We start from the raw sequence: 19,848 nt of genomic DNA, 5'->3' as shown, positions 1-19,848 counted from the left end.
GTCATCCTCATGGGGAAGCATCGCCCGGCTCCATCATTTCACTCTTCTTTAGATCATCAGAGCAGTGTATAAACCACAAATGTATATACAACACAATATTGGATTTTCTAAATACTACGGTTAGGTCTTATGGCCCAGGATCTCTTGATAACACAGACTAATGGCTTTTAATTCTTGTCTGATGGGCTCACAAAAGCACAGGCACACTCTGGGTTCAGTAATAGCTTTTATTTTTTTGTCTTCTACATGTATAGTCAGGGCTAATGTGTTTTGTTTTGTAAGGCCTTTGCTAATCAGAGTATTTAATGATAACCATCAATTGGCAATACCTTTTTCAGTTATCTATTAAAAAGACTAGCTTTGAACCATTTTAAAAATGTATTATTCAGTTGTGAATAATAGTCTGTTTCTATTTCTCAAAAAAAAAAAAAAAAAAAACCAGAAACATTGTTAAAGGGGTGGTAAAATGCCATTTTCACAAGATGTAAAATAAATATCTGATGTCTCCAGAGTGTGTCTGTGAAGTTTTAGCACAAAATACCCCACGGATGTTTTCATATAGCATGTTAAAGTTGTCACTTTTTGAGGGTTTGCAAAAATGCACTGTTTTGTGCCTGTCCCTTTAAATGCAAATGGTCTGCTGCAGAGGGCGGGGTTTCAAGAGCTTGTGTGTTAGCAGCTGCATTACTTCACGCAGACACGTAAATGACAGAAACTGTTCTCCCTTTAATATTAAAACAGAGTCAGTCAAGGATGGAGAGACCCAAGAAGAAGTGACAACATGTAGAATGCAACAGAACGTCTCTAAATGGTTAGTTGATGAATTTATGTTGCTGATGTGGAGTTAACTATCTTCAATTAGGATATTCTGTCATGTAATCTATAAATCACTCATATAGGAACTGTTGTGAGATGCACACAGAGTGACTTTCTATTGCATGTGAAAAGATGGATGCGAAAGTTTGAGCTGACTCACAAATGTACTCCTATACAACCACTCTTCCTCTTCTCAACATGGACTGAGTGTTCCCGGGGCGGGGTTCATGTACTGTACATTTTGGGGTTGCTGATGTCACTAACCCGGCAGGAATGTCATGTAGTCCCTACCAGGCGTTTGTTGTAGTCCTTTATTTAAAAGAAAATATCTTCCTTTCGCTTTGAACTTTGAGCGTTGTAACTTTGATAATGTTGTTTATGCTCAAACAGCAACATTTCACACTAACTAAAGTTAGAAAAGTGAAATCATACTTTACCACCCCTTTAACATGAAACCAAGAGCAAAGTGACACAAGAATATACAAGCATGGAAAACATATAATGTAAATGGCACAATCGTTTTCATTTTAATATTGAAAGTAAAAAAAATTCGAAAACGGCTCATTTATGTGCGCTTCGCTACAACATAAAATTATCCAGTGGGTCACACAGCTTTGCCACACAGATTTTGATAGTTGGACAACTAAAACCAGTGTTGTGTCGAATAAGTAGGCTTCTCAAATAATCAGATAATATTTCTAATATTTCAATTTATGTCAAAGCATTCCTTAGTCCGGTTGTTGGATGAGAGAGAGATTATTTGTAATCCATCCAGCAGCGGAGGACTATTATTCTGCAAGGAACTGTTGAAGAATGGGTTGATCTTTGGTTGACCAATCAGCAGAAAGGGCCATTTCATGCTCTAAATGTGGAGTCTAATTTTTATAATTTTTCATTTTCTGTTGTGAAAAAAATAAAATAAAAATAAAACGGGAACAAAGAAATTAGCCATTTTTCAATTTCAATATTAAATCGAAAAACTAATTAACGCATTGAACGAACATGGACCTAATGCAATATGCAATTACAATATGTTATAGATTAAAGGCATCTTCTCAAGGTATCTTTAGTTATGGCAAAATCCACACGTTTACCCATCTAGTCTCAACAATATCTCCACATATTTTGGCTCTGCAATAAACTATATAAAAAAGGCAATTCGAACATATTCAAAAATAAAGCATGGCTCAGGAAGATAGAATTACCCACAGTCCTTTACAAGAACTTCAGGATTAAGGTTTGTATATCAATTCATGATGATGATAGTCTATATTTCACTGACTCAAAAAAAAAAGTGTTATTGCATAGGAAATGCAGACATCTCACAATACAAAACAATATATATATGAAACAATATATTATTGGCTCAAAAAATGAGCTTGATGAGTTGACTGTTTCAATGTACGGTATTTTAACAGACATTAAAGGGGTCATATCATACTTTTTAGAATATTGTTTTCCCTGAGGTCCACTTACTATGTCAGTCAAGCTTTATATATCAAAACAGTCCTAATTTAGTATTCTCATGACTGCTCTCCACCCTCTTTCTGACTCGCCGAATGAAATAGCAATTTTTGGTGTTGTGCTTTGCATGTAAACACAGTCTAGGTAAGTGAAATAACAAATAGTTGGGTCACGTTTGCTGCTGGGCAATTCTTTCCTAATATTTCCTAACAATCCAAGGAAGTATAAACAGATATTCAGGTGCTATACACAACCAGGAGCAGCACACGTTTTTTTTTTTTTACATATTTTTTTGGCAGTGTTGCTGAACTACAAATAAGAGTCAATGTACAACATAGTTAAAAGGTGCTTTTCTCATAGCACATTGACTTCTATTTTCCAGTGATATGACCCCATTAATAAAAGTATTGCATTGAGAATACAAAAAAAGCACTCGGCTGATCATAGAAATGAAAGCTTTAGCATAAGTTCTGCCAGGAAGACTCAATTACTATGTCACATCACATCTATCCAATCATGTCTTAATACTTGCTGTATAAAAGATTGGTACTTACACATGTTTGAGTTGCCAGACACCGACGCAAACAATGTCCTCCACCCTCCCCACCACCAGGATGGGTTATGCACTAAATCCTACCCGAATATGCACTACAGATGGGGCCTATGGCAAAGAACTTCATAAATAATTGCTTGCTGGGTTGTCCATAAATGAATGCTTCGTTACATCATTCGATCTCCAAAATCTTTCTGGTAGAACCATAATTCAATGTTCATACTGCTTCCAAATTTGCATGACTCTAAAGTCAAGCGATTCTTAAAATCCAGCATGCTGCTGATTGGTCATTAAACTGAATGGTGTCTGTGATTAAAACCTAAAGGCATTTCTAAGATGAATAGATGCTGTGTAAAAGGAAATGTGAAAATGACTAGGGTGTGTATAACTAAACAAAACTAGACCCTTAAACAAGCTATAAACCTTTTATAACTATTACAGTTCTTTTGAATTACAGATTTAGCATTGTCCATTACAGCAAACATAATATTTTTTTAATGAATTACTGTCCTTCAGACAGACTACATGGCATGTTCACAGTGTTGCCATGGCTCAGTTTGCTTGCCATTCAGGATGACTTATTTTATGAAAGCAAGCACCTTTAAATAGTTGACTATATGTAGCTGTTAAACATTTGCAGTGTTTTTCAGAGAGGTACTGAGAGTGCAGTGCGCAAGCGGCTTTTGTCTCGGACAATGCTGGTTGTGTCAAATTAATACAAATAAAAACAACATATTTGCTTGCCTGTCTATTTGGTCACCTTATTCTAAGCATAAGATTCAATCTCGCTTTCTTTCACCCAGACATTAACACACTCGGCCCTCTTTTAGGCTCACGCTGGTCACAGTGGCTGGCCTTTAAGTTGCTCCTTCAGGACGCCAGTCTCTGTGGCTCTCCACACGTGCAGTGCACTGCTGGAGGTGAGGAAGAGGAAGAGGATGAAGGCTATGGGAAAGCCCACAGTGTCCACCATACCTCCAGCCAGGGCACTAAAACTCAGTTTCCCCAGGACCTCCAGAGTGGCCAGAAAACTGTAGTGGGTGGCCTAAATATTACAGACAGAGAGAGGCAAATATAGAAAGAGTTTTAGCATTAACTTAAAGGGATAGTTCACTTTGAAATTCATTTTTGATATGTTTTAGCTTATCTCAAGGGCATCCAAGATGTAGGTGTCTTTGTTTCCACAGTATTTTCAATTTTGATCATTTTCCATCAAACCGTTGTTGTCGTTCAGTCATATAATGCAGGTTTAGGGGGGCCACGCAAAGAGCATGCTCAGAGAAGTCAAATTTAAACATGATTTAATGACTCGTAAATGTAAGTACACATTGATGGCCTAAGACATGTGAGAAAACAGTATTTATATCCTTTTTACCTCGTGTAACCACAGCCATGTCTAACTGATCTGACGGCACGGGCGCTTCTTCTGCTTGCGCGTCTACGTCACTCATTGTTTACGCAGAGATTTTGGAAGTTTTACCTTTCACTAAATATATTTAGATATATCGAAATCGTCTTCCATTGCGATTTCCTGTGTATATAAATATGTTTAGACTTTCACAGTGAAAGGTAAAACTTCCGAAATCTCTGTAAGCGATCACTTCAGGCGGAACGTTGGACATGGTTCAGTTGGACATTGGACAACTGATTCAGATCAGTTGGACATGGCTGTGGTTACACGAGGTAAAAACGATATAAATACTGTTTGTTTTCTCACACAAACCGCTCGTTTCGTGTCTTAGGCCATCAATGCACTTACATTTACGAGTCATTAAATCATATTTAATTTGGACTTCTCTGTGCATGCTCTTTGACGTGGACCCCCTAAACCTCCATTATATGACTGTCAGACAAGAACGGTTTGACCGAAAAATGTCAAAATTGAAAATACTGTGGAAACAAAGACACCTACATCTTGGATGCCTTTGAGGTAAGCTAAAACATATCATAAAACATAAACATAAGATAAAAATTAATTTCAAAGTGAACTATCCCTTTAAGGCAATTTTGGGGATTTACTCAAGAATAATGAAAAAGGGACAATAAATTATAAAGAAAGGGGAATGTGTTTTGCTGTTAGGCACTTTTAAAAATGTTTTCAAGTCCAGCACAAAAGAGATCTTTACATTAAAGGAACACTCCGACTTTTTGGGACTTTAGCCTATTCACCTTACCCCCCAGAGTTAGATAAGTCCATACATACCTTTTTCATCTCCGTGCGTGCTATAAGTCTGTTTGACGCACCCACCGCTAGCCTAGCTTAGCACAAAGACTGGATGTGAATGGTTGCAGCTTTCATACTAATCCAAATGAGTGACAAAATAACGCAAACGTTTTCCTATTTACATGTTGTGGTTTGTATAGTCACAGAGTGTGCAAATATCAAGGCCATATGAGACACAGACATCTTTTGACCGTATAAATACTATATTTTCTGAAGGGGAAGCACTGCTACTTGGGCAGAGTGATAACAATCACCTGAGACGCACCGTGACGAGGAGCAGAGAGTTCGCTTCGCTCAGCGTTGGAATAAAGAGTCAGCAATTACTAACGTTAGATAGAAAAGCATAGTTTATCATGGGTGTTTGCTTTATTGTATGAGCTGTGACAATAAACAGGGGAGACCAGGTAATACAGTACCATGTTTCATTGATTTCCAACCAAAAACGCACCCAGATTTATAAATATCACATGAATAAATAATTATTACAGGAATCAATATATTTTAAATGCAATTTATTAGCTGAACCAAATGTATTCAACAGTAGCCTATATAATATACAGTATTGCATTACTATAGGATAGAATAAGGGGAAAGTAATAGCACAAATTGTTTTTGCACAATGAACTCACAGCCTATCGTACCCTTTTGCACGCTCAAGTTCGTTATTTCCATGGTTATTTCAAATTTAGGCTACTAGGCGCACCGCGCGCAGGGTGCAAGTTCAACGCGGTGAACGCGCTCATTTTTTTTTTCCCAAGCGCGTCCGCACCGCATCAAGATAAAAACATATTCATACCCTAATCATATAATAGTGTCACTAACGTTACATTAGCTCTGGCTAAAGGCACTGTTACAGTAGGTCATCTAAAAACATAACGGAACACTTACCTCAGCCGCAGGTGATCCACTTGTCCTGTCTGTGCTATCGATGGGATGGCTGTATCCTTCAGCACATTATGGTCCGTGTGGCAAATTCCATTTTTTCAAAATAGTCGTCCTCATTGAAATGTACCGAGCAAACATAATGTCCCTTGATAATCTTATGGTGTGTTTGGATAAATATCCAGAGTAAGTTAGCCATTTCTTCATCCAGTCAGCGTTTTTAGTTGGAATTCTGTGAAACATGGTATTACCTCCCCTGTTTACAGTCGCAGCTATTTACAATAGAGCGAAAACCCATGACTCTAAACTATGCTTTTACTATTTATAAATTGCTGACTCTATTACCCAAACACCGAGCGAACTCTCCGCTCCTCACCACAGCGTGTCTCCGGTGATGCGGTTATTACGCCGTCAAAGTAGCAGTGCTTCGCCTTCAGAGAATAGTTCCCAGGTTTTATACGGTTAAAAGATGTCTGTGTCTCATTTGACTTTGTTATTTGTACATTATGTGACTATACAAATCACAACATGTAAATAGGAAAACGTTTGCGTTATTTTGCCACTCATTTGGATTAGTATGAAAGCTGCAACCAGTCACATCGAGTCTTTGTGCTAAGCTAGGCTAGCGGTGGGTGCGTCAAACAGACTTATAGCACGCACGGAGATGAAAAAGGTATGTATGGACTTATCTAACTCTGGGGGGTAAGGTGAATAGGCTAAAGTCCCAAAAAGTCGGAGTGTTCCTTTAAGGATTTACATTAAAACATTTCATGTTATGGCTGAACACCAACAAATGACTTATATCACAATTCTACACTATATTGCCTAAAAATTAACAAAGAAAACACAAACTAAAATCTGTCATGTTAAATAATACAAGTGAATTTAAACACTAAAACATGTGATGATAGGCATACATTTTTCAGTTTTGTTATTGTTTACTAAAACTATGAAAAAGTTTTCCATTGACTAAAATAAAATGTAAATGTTAGATGACAAACTGAAACAAAAATTAGAAATGTTGCCTAATAAATATATTTTTTAAGGTAAAAATTACATTTTAAAATGTAAATTTAAAAGCTCAAAATATTTATTTAAAATATGAATAAATATAAGTATTTATAGCATAAAATAGTACTAAAATAACTCTATAATGTACAGTATGAAAATGGATGTTTAATTTAAGAATATTAAAAAATGTAAAAGCAAACATTAAGTAGATGTTAGATGATGGCAAACTGGTCATCTAAATGTAAAAATAGGGGAAATGAGCAGGCATCATTATGAACATGCATAATTAAATATACAAAATCACAACAAATAAAAAATAACCTCCACAATAACTAATATACGTTGTGCTGTCAATTTAAATATTATGACCCTTTATGTCTTCGTAGGACAGGACAGGGAAACAACGAGGAGAGGAGGCAAAGATGGAATTTAGAAGAAAAAAAAACTGAGCAGGATTCGAACTCCGGTGTAACACTACAGATTACACGCACAACAGAATTTTTTGCTTTCCTTTTTGACGTGTTTTTTTTATACTCTTCAAAATAACAGATGACTTTTTAACATGATTCATATTTATAAATTTTTAACTTCGCCTCACATCAAAACAATTCCAACAGGAGGATCAAAGTGCAGTCTGAATCCCTCTCTTGTCTGGACGTTAGAGACTGTCTCCATACTCTAGTCCTTCGACTTAACACACAGAATAGGAAAGCAAAGCCAAGTCCATCCCTTCACATGGCCCTGCCACCAGAGTTAAGTGAAGTACCTTTATTCCTACAAACTTGTTTAAGGTGTTCAGTTTCTCTCTCTAGGGCCTTTTCACAAACATTCACAGTATCGGTTTTCGGTCATCTAAAACCACCTTAAACAAACACACACACAAGCTGCTCTCGCAACGTTGTGTACAGTATATTATAAGAACATTTCAAATTAACCTACAGTTTACAATCATCCTCCTGGTTATTTTCTTCTAAATGTGAATCCGAAGTTTTTAATTGCTTAGAGGCTGAGGAAAAACATACTAGCACTTTCTCTTATTGTGCTATGAGTTTTGTTAGTACCATTAATTCAGCAGGTACTGAGCTGTTGAAGTGACAAATAGCTAAGAGAGCAGTGAAAGATCACATGCAAGCAGCGCAGGCCCATTTAAATAGGACAATGCTGTCATGTCAAAGATTAACGATGGGGCGCAACACGAGAACACGGGAGGGGAGAGATATTGAAACAGTGAGAACTACTGTTTATCATCTAGGGTACACATAAATAAACAAAATAGAGAGAATGAACAACTGAACTAACAAAGAGAGAAATTAGACAACACAAGATTAGTGGGACATAATAGAGAGTGGAGTATTGAAAAGAACAGAGGTGATATACAGTAGACGGACTGTTTTTGATAGACAGGTAAGCTGTCTTTAAACTATAAAAGTGGCACAGAACAGTTACACTGCACAGTAGCAGTATCTAAAGATAAATACAATGTGCATTAGGTTTGTTTCACAAAATATGTACTAAAAAAAATCAATCTGCCGCTTATTTATCTTATGCCCATATTCAGAACAAAACGGCACTGATTGTCACAAGAGAAAACTTTTGCACTGTATGCTCTTTGTTCATAGATTTACAGCATGGATTTCATAAATATTATAGCTGTACTGTAAATAGTGATATAATTCTCAGTTACTGGTTTTTGAAAAACAAAATATGAAAATATTTTCTCTAACACATTAATAGAAGAAATGCATACAGTATTTGTTGGCAGAACAAGTAAAAACTACTGGCCGGACTGGAAAAAAAATTAAAATAAAAAATTAATCTGCCCTAGAAATGAATGCCTATAATCACTCCTGCAATTAATATTCTTGGAATAATAAATGCTTCATTCATTTTCAGACAAATGTTTTAAAGTTGAGTTGCTACGTTTTTTTTATGTATTCAGTAATGATACATTAAATTGATCAAAATTGTCATTTATGATTTCACAAAAAATTTCCATTTCGAATAAATTCTAATCTTTGCTATCCACCAAAAAATCCTGAAGTTTCCTCAAAAGAAAAAAAAACCATATTATGCATCAAAATAGTTTTCAACATTGATTATAAGAAGAAGTTTCTTGAGCAACAAATAAGCATATTATAATGATTTCCGAAGGATCATGTGACACTGAAGACTGGAGTAATGACGCTGAAAATCCAGCTTTGTCATCACAGGAATAAATTATATTAAATTTATTTACTGTACTTTCTATCAAATATAAATACAGCCTTAGTGAGCATAAGAGTTTTTACTCCATAAAATCTAAAATCAAACTTTTTTTCAATGGTTGTATATATACAAACTGCATCTTTGCAGACCTTTGCTAGGAAGAAAGTTTTGAAACCATAGAGTTGTTTGTGGAATGGAGTCTGGAAATAACACAAATCAATCTTAAACTTGCATTGCTCACATGAGCACTAATGTGTCAGAGCATGCAAACTAACCACTGGGCTACACATTAAAAAGAGAAGAAGAAAGAAATCAAAATGACAAATCTATGAATTTGAATATACTTTCTGATGAGTGTGCTTTGTAGGTGATTGATGAGTTGAAATGAGTTGACATGCAGTGCTAAAGAGAGTGTTAAAACTGCTCAGTTCTCTGAGTGGAGATATTGACTGACAGATGAATGAGATTTTGACTGCTGTGATGTGCTCACGTATGTGGCAGACAAGAAACACTCTCAGGCTTTCTGCAGCTCACGGCCTGTTGTGAGACTCTACCTGTCAACAACTATCAAAAACTGTAAGATGCCTTTTTTTGTTGTCTTTGGAGTATGGCTGCTGAAACTGAAGAGAAAACACAACAGATTTGTCCAGCTGTTGACCTTAGGTGAACACTGTGATGCTGTTAAGCAGCCTGTTCTGATCTGTCAGGGAGCAAGAGTCAAAGCTGTGGTCAGTTGAAGAGGGGGGTGTGCGATACCTGTATGCTCTCCTCGGCTCTCTGTGTGCAGTTCATCATCGTGGTGAAAGTGAGAGTGGTGATAAGACCGGCTATGAAATGCTGCAAACTCAGACTCAGGACTGCCATACCTGAGGAAGAGCAGACACAATACTCATTAATACAACATACACAACTGTCCCCTTGTTTTAATTCTGCAACAAAAAGCCTCAGAAATATCTTTTTTTTTCCAGAAAAAAGCCACACAAATATCGCAGAGTCAGACACACCTCAAGTTTGAATTTGTGGCTCCGAATTTAGATATTGCATATAAAAACACATAATGCCTCTGAAATATTGCACTGACTATCTGGCAGTGTTAGTTGAGAGAGACGGCCTGTGTGCAGGGTGACGAGCTTGTGTCTTCTAGTTTGTGCTTGGCCTTACTCAGACTTTTGACGATAAGCCATGATATAAAATCTTGACGTTTAGTATTACCTTTCATATTTAAATTACCTGACTATCGCGATTAGAAAAACTTGCGGTAAATACTGTTCAGCATTAAGCAAAGTTGGTAACAGTCTCACATTTGTGTGAAAACATGATGGATGGCAGAGTGCTGAGAGAAATTATATGAAAGAATGCATGAATTATATGCCTGGTTCAGATTACACGATTTTAGCCGTTATCATTTTGGCCGTGATAATCATAACACGATCATTTTGGCGTGATCCGTTTGACGTATGGTGTTGTTGGGATTCGTAAATGACAACGGGCGTCGGGACGCAAGATTCGGTCATAGTGGGCGACATCACGACAAAAAGACTAGCATGTTTAATTTTTTTAACGCTCGTCCACGACGGGTTCCGTCACATGTATGAGGTTGACCAATAGGAGCACAAGCTGTTCCGTACACAACTTTAAAAATGGCGAAACGAAAGAGAGATGATGGTGCTAAAAGTAAAAAGAAAACAATATTTTACCTCAAGTTCTCTTTGGAGGATTGACAGCCCATACTGTCCTTTTCGAGCAATCCAGGAACGTGTTCATTGTCGGGTTTTCTTTCTTTTTTAACTATTTTCTGAACACAGGTCAACACTCACCGCTTCGTCTATTGTTTGTATGGCGTTCCGATAGACTCTTTAATATAACTTTGCAACATGCACTCGTCTCAATGAACGTCTCACTCAACGTCTTATTTTTTTTTTTATTCTGCTATTTATTTCTATTCAACTTAAGACGCTGACGTGACGCTGACGTCACGCAAATCACGCGTGGCAGTGAAGTGTCGAGTCAGACGTCACGCGTTATTCACGTGTGGCAGTGAAGTTATTTATTGTTACACGTATTTAACACGCTATCCACAGTACAGCACGGCTCAGTGAAGCGAGTGTATCGCGCGTTCTGATCGGCTCTTTAATATGACTTTGCAACATGCACTCGCCTCAATGAACGTGACACTTGCGTCTGCCTTATAACGTCACGTCTGCGTCTGAAATAGGAATTGGGTTCATGTTTTTCTATCCTAATGGGGACTTCAACCAGACTGAATAAAAAAATTCTTGATTAAATAGTGGTCCACACACAAACCCCTGGTCTAATCTGCATTAAACCACTTTCTAATCTGCATTAAACCACTTTAAACGTTCTTTTAATGATTTTCTATGGGAGTAAAATGCTTAATAACGTGTAATTAAACGAGTTGCGTTCATATTTATTTATTACTTTATTGTGATTTACCATAATAATTTATAAATGCATGCAAAATTATCTGTGTACTTGATAAATGTTGCAGATATTACAAAAGAATGCCTTTCAACTTGTTTGTAAACTTCAGAATTAAATGAATGTTCAGCCATTTCTAATAAAAAAAGAGTCTGCAATTAGTTTCATATTTGTTATAATGTTATTTTTTTTCATCTGTGATTATGGAAATAGATAGGCAATATATATCGAGAGATGTGGGTCGACAGAGATGATTTTGACCACTTCATTAAGTTTTGTTTAGAAGAAAGGCTTTATTTGAAGTAAATTTCGTTTTGTATAGCCTAAATTGTATTCATTTTAATAATTTTTTCATCAATCAATTGCCTGGATTTAATAAATAAAGCAAATATAACAGACAGCCATAAGCATGGAGTTGCACGGGGCCGCGGTAACTCGTTAACTGGAGCGCATCTCGTCATAAATGAAACGAAACTAGAAATAGGCCTAGCCTAAAGAGTAATCTATTTATTTTAGTTTTGAACTGTTTCGTTTAAAGAAAGTTCAAGCTTTCTAAAGCCTGAAATTCAATAAAAATACATTTCAAGCGTTCTTATAGAAACAATTCAATATTAAAATAAAATGTGTAGTCTTTATGTCGTTGTTTTGTTTTGAGTTTACGCTCAATAGCCTATATAAAGGAATTAATAGAGATGGAAAAAAATAAAAAAAATAACCACATTTTCTCCCGTTTGTCGCGCCCCAATTGTCATGTTTCTATTCCCCACCAGTGGGGCGCGCCCCACACTTTGAGAAACGCTGCATGGTTTAACAGTAGGCTATATTTGAAAATATACAGAATTATAAGGTGTTAGTACAATATATTGCATATTACCTAAGAAATTTTCATATATTTAAAAATGTGAGACAATATATTTACTAATATGTAATATTCAGTGATACACTTTCATATTCAGGGATTCAAGTTATGCGTCGCTATGGGAGTACGACGGATTTCCATAAATATCAGGGTCACCCTGTCCTTAGATTACCCTTTTCATTATTTTAAAATAAATGCCGTAAATATGCTTACATTTCTCAAATAGGCATGATGCAATAACATCTTGTTCTTTGGGAATATTGACAAGAAACTATGTCAAACAAAATTTTAATAAGATAATTTGTGTGAATTAGGCCTAATATTTAGGCTACTATTTGAAAAAAATATATAGCCTATGTATAAGCAAGGTAAAAACACTTAATTTATAAACAAACATAATTGAAGAGCAGTAGGCCTATGCATTCCTTATGAGCTATTTGGTACACCACCCCCCGCAGCAGACGCAGACGTCACGTTCGGCAGACGCAGACGAGACGTTCGGCAGACGAACGAGTGATGTGGCAGACGCAGACGAGGCGTTCGGCAGACGCAGACGTCACGTTCGGCAGACGCAGACGTCACGTTCACTGAGACGAGTGCATGTTGCAAAGTTATATTAAAGAGCCTATCGGAACGCCATATGTTTGTTTACCGGAAGTCACTCGCTACTAGTTTCGCCTTGTCTATGACATCACGCGCCTCGTTAAAGACGGCACGCGATGACTGGTCAGGAAGCAACGTGTAGTCTGACATGTTTCTTGTCTACGACACGACAAGATTTTAGGAGTCAAAATCGCGTAATCTCACACAGTGACTATCGTAACAGACACAAATAAAAATAGTGTAACCTGAATCAAGGGAACTGACTGTCTTCAAGTCCCCGTGAACCGGAAGTTGCAAACGATTTTTCTCCAGTGCTGTGACGTATTTCCAACAGAGGGCAGGGTTTTACTCTAGCGCTCCTCCTCCATATCTCTTGCTCATAGCAAACTAACGGTTTGAGGGGAGTGGTTAAGCGTTTCCCCACCCAAACTGTGAAACCTACGTCATCAGAAAAAGAAACCGTTCCAGACCGGAAGTAACTTTTCAGATTTTGATTAAAGATTACTAAGGTAAAACATTTTTTTAATATATATTCACTTGCACGGATTAATTGTTCACCACAAGACTAGTAATATGCGCTAACAAAGTAAATAGGTTCAATTTTGATTTCACAGGGACTTTCAGTGGCACTGGTTCCGGAAGTAATTTTCCATTCTCTCCCATATGGATTTCCAAAAAGCCTATTTAACCCATGAACCAAGCCAACTAGCAACAAGGGGAATCATAAAATTACTATTTTGATTTGAAGAAAAAAATACTTTTTCCCGACTTTTTTTATCATTCAAATTTGGCTGGGTGGCTAATTACACATTTTTCTGTGGTGTGACAAACTCAGAACACATACTTAATTTTGACTTTACAGGGACTTTAAAAATCGGACAAAAATCCTAAGTCAAAGCTAACTCTAGTAGCTAGCTCTTGATCTCTATTGTAAATGAACAAGCAAACTCACAGTAGGGTAACAGTTTGTGAGAATGATTGTTTTCACCAACTGTTTGTTATGAATTTGAATGTTCATTATAAAAATTTGTTATGAAGGAGCCATTGTTTATCCTCACTGAGAAACGCGAAGCTATCATTATCTTGCTATTATTGCATCCTTGTATGAGAGCTTAAGGTGTAACCTCAGGTGGCGAAACGTTTTATCATGTTTTTCCTGGTAGTTTTTCTTTTTCTGCATTATATGAAAGCATTTATCTAACTTGGCGACATTACACCTTGAATGAAGTGTCAGTAAAACTACAGGGGGAGGGGACGTCAACAAGAAGTGACGTCACCCAACATCTCTTAGAGCACCTTTAAAATCTGTCAGAGCATGGCCAAGAGTCACACGGAGGAACTCCGGAAGGATGAAAAGAGGAGTTATAACAGTGCAAGTTTTCTGCATAAAACTTGGTGAAATGATTTCAGTGTACATATCTGTACATCTCCAGCACATTTTAACAATACCATGAAAATATTGATAATCATGGTAATTTTGGTCACTATATCATGATATATAGGGGTGGTGATGGAGCAATGGATAAGACATGCCTTTGGTGTGAGAGACCCGGGTTCGAATCCACTGTCAGACACCAATTTGTCCCTGAGCAAGACACTTAACCCCTAGCTGCTCCAGAGGCATGCGACCTCTGACGTATATAGCAATTGTAAGTCGCTTTGGATAAACGAGTCAGCTAAATAAATAAAATGTAAAATTAAAATGTAAAATGATATGAAATTTTCACACAGTTTCAGCTCTACTCATACTCAACTGTCATACCTTTGTTAGCAGGAACAGTACTGTACATGCTTGTTATAAAAATGAGCTCTCCCAGACTATTATTCATGCAGACAGAACCATGTCAAACTACTAACCGTTTAGACACAGTCGAATCTGACTGCATGTAGCCACAATTGACGCAAATCTGTGTCTTTTTGGCCATTTTTAAGTTGATTATTAAATTCACCTGAGGACGTCCACCCAGAGCATGAGACAGACCGTCTACCATTAAAGCCTCTAAAAATCATGAATCTCAAATCAATCATTACCAGAAGCCCATTTGCACAAAAAAAGTCATGAAGCTTTCACATCCAGCTCCATCTGAATTATTCACTGGAAATGTTTAGTTTTGCCTAACAAGACTTCTCCATTACTTATCCAGGAACCACAGGAAGGAGAATCAGCTCTTCTGAGGCATCCAGTCTCATACAATATTGAAAAATATTTTCTGCAGAACTTTATCATTCTTCTTTTTTTGAGGGGGGTTAGATGGGGTGCAGAGTTGCTTTGTTCCATTTGGTTAGGGAGAGTGGCAAAATGAGAGACAGAGAGAGAGAATAAGAAAGACAGAGAGATGAGGGAGTTGTCAAACAGAAGCTCGCTGACAAAAACATCTTGACTAAAAAGCAACGACATCCTGGGGAAGAAGTAATACAGTGGCAAAAAATACAGAGTGAAACAGCTAAAACGCAAGAGTTTCCCCCTTTTCCTTTTTTCATCTTCATTAAATAAACATTCAAAGCACCTGTGAGAGAAAGAGACCGCGCAAGGAAAAATAAGAGAAAAAGGCAGAGGGTATGAATATGGGTTTATTCATTTATCAAAGTGAGCCGTGAGAATACTCAAGGTAAAATAGCGTTAGCTTTCGCAGACAGAAACAGAAACGCAAATCCACTTAAGCAAGTTGAACCGGGAGAGAGTATGTTTGACATAACTTCTGTATGATCACTTTTACACAGTTCATGCATAAAATTTTACTTGAATTATGCTGAATCCAAGCACTAGGACTATGAAGATGGTAATCAGAACAGATCTACACGAGTCTTACAGAAGATTTATTGAATAAAAGTTGGATCAATACTAAAAGTTTGTTTTTCGGTAACATATCAGCCTCTGGTACTATGGATTTTATTTTAAAACGGATACCAAATAACCAGCCTTGAACACCTGATGAAATGAAACCAAGTTTGTTAACAGACTCAAAAATTGCCAATTGCTGTCGGGATAAATTTGAAAATGTGTATTTTTCCTTTTTGATTCATCAGAGGTCGCTTAGGTGATGATCGTATTCATTTTTGGATTATTTTATATATGTTAAAGGTGCCCTCTGGGATAAAAAATCAAATCATACACCATATTCCATACCAGATAGAGGCAGTATACCTCCAGAAAAACGCTCCCTCGTGCATATTAATCAGTAAAACTAATAGTAAAAGGTTGGAAGACCGCAGTTTCACGTGGATCATTTGGAGATTTTCAGAGATTAGAGACTAAATGAACAACATCTCAATACTAAATTATAAAGGCCGTCTCATTGACAAGCTGGTGCATTTCGACAATATGGGAAAATTAAAGCCCAGGCATTTTTAGTTTATGGTATTCGTTTTGTTCATGTTACATTTTTATCATTAGTTTTAATTAATTTGACAGACAGCATTCCCTGATGTGGACCAAGCTAGCGTCTTTCAGAACTCCCAACTCTCACGAATTCACCGTGAGACACACAACTTTTCACATGACATCAGGTTTAAGTACACACAAGCCGGCGTGACTTACTCGTGTTACTGCAGTTTGGCTGGTGGCAATGTTGCCCGCCCGCATACCGCCTCCCATGGCCGAAACTGGTATTACGACACCTGCCGGGCCGGGGCTAGTAATTTAGCATGCTAATTTAGGTTATATCTCGGCAGCACTATAACTTTCTTTTTGCACTTATTTCTTCTCATTCTTTTGATGTGTGTAGCTCATTTTTTGGATATTTTTACCTCAATTATTCCATATGGCACCTTTAAGCTTTGATAATGAATTATTTCTGCCATATAAAGAGTGTAAATAATGTAAATATTTGATTTATACATAAATTTAACAATTTTAAAATAACATATTTTTACATCGCACACATCAACTTTAGATTTTTTGTAATTTTCTGATTCTGATCTCACCATACAGCAAGATGAACTCTATATGAACTGGTCTGTGTGACATTCATGTTAATACTCTCCCTTTTTATCAGATGCTGTTGTTTAATGCAGCGTTGAGAGTTTTATTCAGACACACTCTGCCTGAACACCTGTTTACTCTGTGCAAGGTGCTGAAATGGAGATTGTAGTCTGTCAGTGGAAAACGCGGGAAACCGGAGATGGCCCTATGGATTCTTAAATGCAGGAGAACAGTAGAAAGCTCAGCGGAGAACAGGTCAATTTCACTTCTATATATACATAATTACAGGTGAGCTATTTGACTCTTAAAAACAAACTGTACCCATAAAATGTACATGGCAGTCATAAACATGGCACTTTTGAATGCATTGAAAAACATCCAGTGGGAGTTTTTCCCTGTCCTTACATTTATAAAGCAGTGAGTGCACTATTCAAAGAGATAAAATAAAAAAATAAAATAAAAATATGCTGGTCCTATAGAATGTTCATGTATGTGAATTTCTCACCTTTCATCAAGAGTGAGGGCTCCAGCACTACAAGAAGTGAGCTCTGAAAGACCATGCTGATAGTCCGGATCATAAACACACGTCTCATCAGCAGGCCAATACTGAGAACATAAAAGAGAGAAAGTTCAGTTCATATCATCTCATACTACACAAATACATACATAATTATATACATTAAAGTTCTAAAGTAATACTTTCATGAGTCACAGAACACTTTACAGGAAAGATTAATTTGAATTTGACAGAAGTAATAGTAAAGACATTTATTATGTTACAAAAAAAATAAAAGCTGCTCTTTCAGCATTTCAGCAACTTTCTATTTATTATCACAGGTAAAGGTTCCACAAAAATATTACACAAAGGATCATGTGACAAGGACGACTCATTTCTGCTGAAAATTCACAGGGATAAATTACATTTTAAAATATACATTAAAACAGAAGATTTCAACTGTAATAATATATCTTTTTTTAACAAATAAATGCAGCCTTGTTGAGCAAATCTTACCAACCCTAAACTTTTTTAACGTTAAATTATATTGCACCACTGTTCAAAAGATATACATAAAAAACATAAACCATGCCAATATTTTACAGATCAATCAATGTAGGACATTAATGAGGGTCAACCACACAGGACTTCCACACTGAGACAGAGAAGCACTCCTGTACACATGCTTACATGCAGTGTGTTTGCTTACACACTCTAATTGATTCTCTATTAGCAGTTAAGAATCCCACTGGGTGAACTTCCGTCACGAGTCACGACATAATCAATACCACAACAAGATCCACAGACACGGGCTGATTAACCCCCGGCTAATTAGTGACCATCACACACCTCAATTTCTCCCAGCTCCAATCAGAACACCCGTAGGGCCCTGTCAATCCCACACAGCGCCTGGACTCACGGCTTCTACTGTGTTGTTAATATTTCCAATTATCAGTACAGTTAACATAATTTTACGTCATGTTCTCTAAAATGAACAAATGTATTAATGCTTAAAGCGGTCAGGCAGAATGATTAATAAGCGACAGCATCTGTTGCCTGAAAATTAGTAAAAAATAAGTATAAAATTGCATCATCAATTAAATAGGGGTGGGGAAAAAAATCGATTCTCGATGCATCGCGATGCGGACGTGGACGATCCTGAATCGATTCACAAATGTCCAAAAATCGATTTCAAAAAATTTTTTTTTTTGATATGTATTTATAATAACGTAATATTGACGGAACGCGAAAGACGGAACTCTGAAGCGCGGAAGTGCAGTGGCGGGACCGTCTGTGGCGTGCCGTGCACATAACAGAGACCCGATGGAACGCGAGATCCAAACACTTTCCTTGTTAGGTTAAAAGCTGACGTGTGGAAATATTTTGGCTTCTGAAGTTGAAGGGGGAAAGGAGCTGGACAAGAGCCGCACTAGTTGTACGCTTTGTGGAATAAAACCAACGACGGAAACACGACAAATATGATAAGCCATATGACACCTTTCTAGCCAGAGGAGGAAAAACACTCGGCTGCACCAGTCGTTATATTATTTATTTACTACAAGTATGCTAGTTCAAGCACACATTTATTTTCCTGGTCGTTCTTTGTAATGTTAATAAAATATATTGTGCATTAATTCTTTATGGGTCATTAATTTGTACTTTTAAAGCAAATTATTTATAGTCACACACAAAAGATTCAGATAATCGATTTGTAACATTATAAATGTCTTGTACTTTTGATTTGACTTAATTTATCCTTGATGAATAAAAGTAAAGATTTCTTTTTTCTTTTGCCCAAAAAATGTAATAAAAATTCTTACCAACTCCAAACATTTGAACGGTATGGGCTATATGCACGCATAAGTTCCGCATTTGACGTAAGGATGCTCGTCCATTTCCGGTTGTGTAGATTAAAGCGGAGGAAAACCGGAGAAAACGGGATTATGGCAGAGTCTTCAATATTTACTGTCCTCCCGTCTTTGAAACGAAACGTACATACGTTTAGATGTAATTTTATATATAGTTATGTTTATTTAATATAATTTTAAAAAGAAGCATAAACACAACGAGGGGTGTCTGTTTTATCTGTTTTTGTGACTAACGTTTCATTAGTATAACCATGGAGTATAAAATTCAATATAAATTCTCGGTATTGCATTGGACTCTACGATCGGCGGAAGTTATCGAGCATCCTTAATCCTTCACCGGAAATAACGCCGTGCATAGAGCCCATTGTTTAATGTTACAAAAGCTTTCTATTTCAGATAAATGCTGTTCTATTGAATTTCTAGGTGATTCTCTGAATCGGGTGCCCTTCAAGTCCCCCAAACTTGCTTCAAATATTTTCAATTGAAGGAAATCACAAAATACATTT

At 36.8% G+C, this 19,848-nt stretch overlaps 1 protein-coding gene across 3 annotated transcripts in view; it reads right to left on the bottom strand.

Annotated features, from left to right (window-relative positions):
• Positions 1-213: 213 nt before the first annotated feature.
• The window catches only part of slc33a2 (solute carrier family 33 member 2), a 32,803-nt gene continuing 13,168 nt past the window's right edge, over positions 214-19,848 (bottom strand). For all 3 annotated transcript variants that reach the window (XM_039659414.2, XM_039659416.2, XM_039659415.2), the window contains exons 4-6: positions 17,484-17,584; positions 9,912-10,021; positions 214-3,878 (exon numbers count right to left, since the gene is read on the bottom strand). In XM_039659414.2, the coding sequence (XP_039515348.1) occupies positions 3,675-3,878; positions 9,912-10,021; positions 17,484-17,584 (415 nt within the window). In that variant the 3' untranslated portion in view covers positions 214-3,674. The remainder of the gene's footprint in view (positions 3,879-9,911; positions 10,022-17,483; positions 17,585-19,848) is intronic.

This window comes from Pimephales promelas, chromosome 4 (assembly GCF_988280905.1).
Source record: "Pimephales promelas chromosome 4, fPimPro1.hap1.1, whole genome shotgun sequence".
NCBI lineage: Eukaryota > Metazoa > Chordata > Actinopteri > Cypriniformes > Leuciscidae > Pimephales > Pimephales promelas.
Note: the sequence above shows the minus strand (reverse complement) of the source record. Positions and strands in the feature narration are given on the sequence as shown.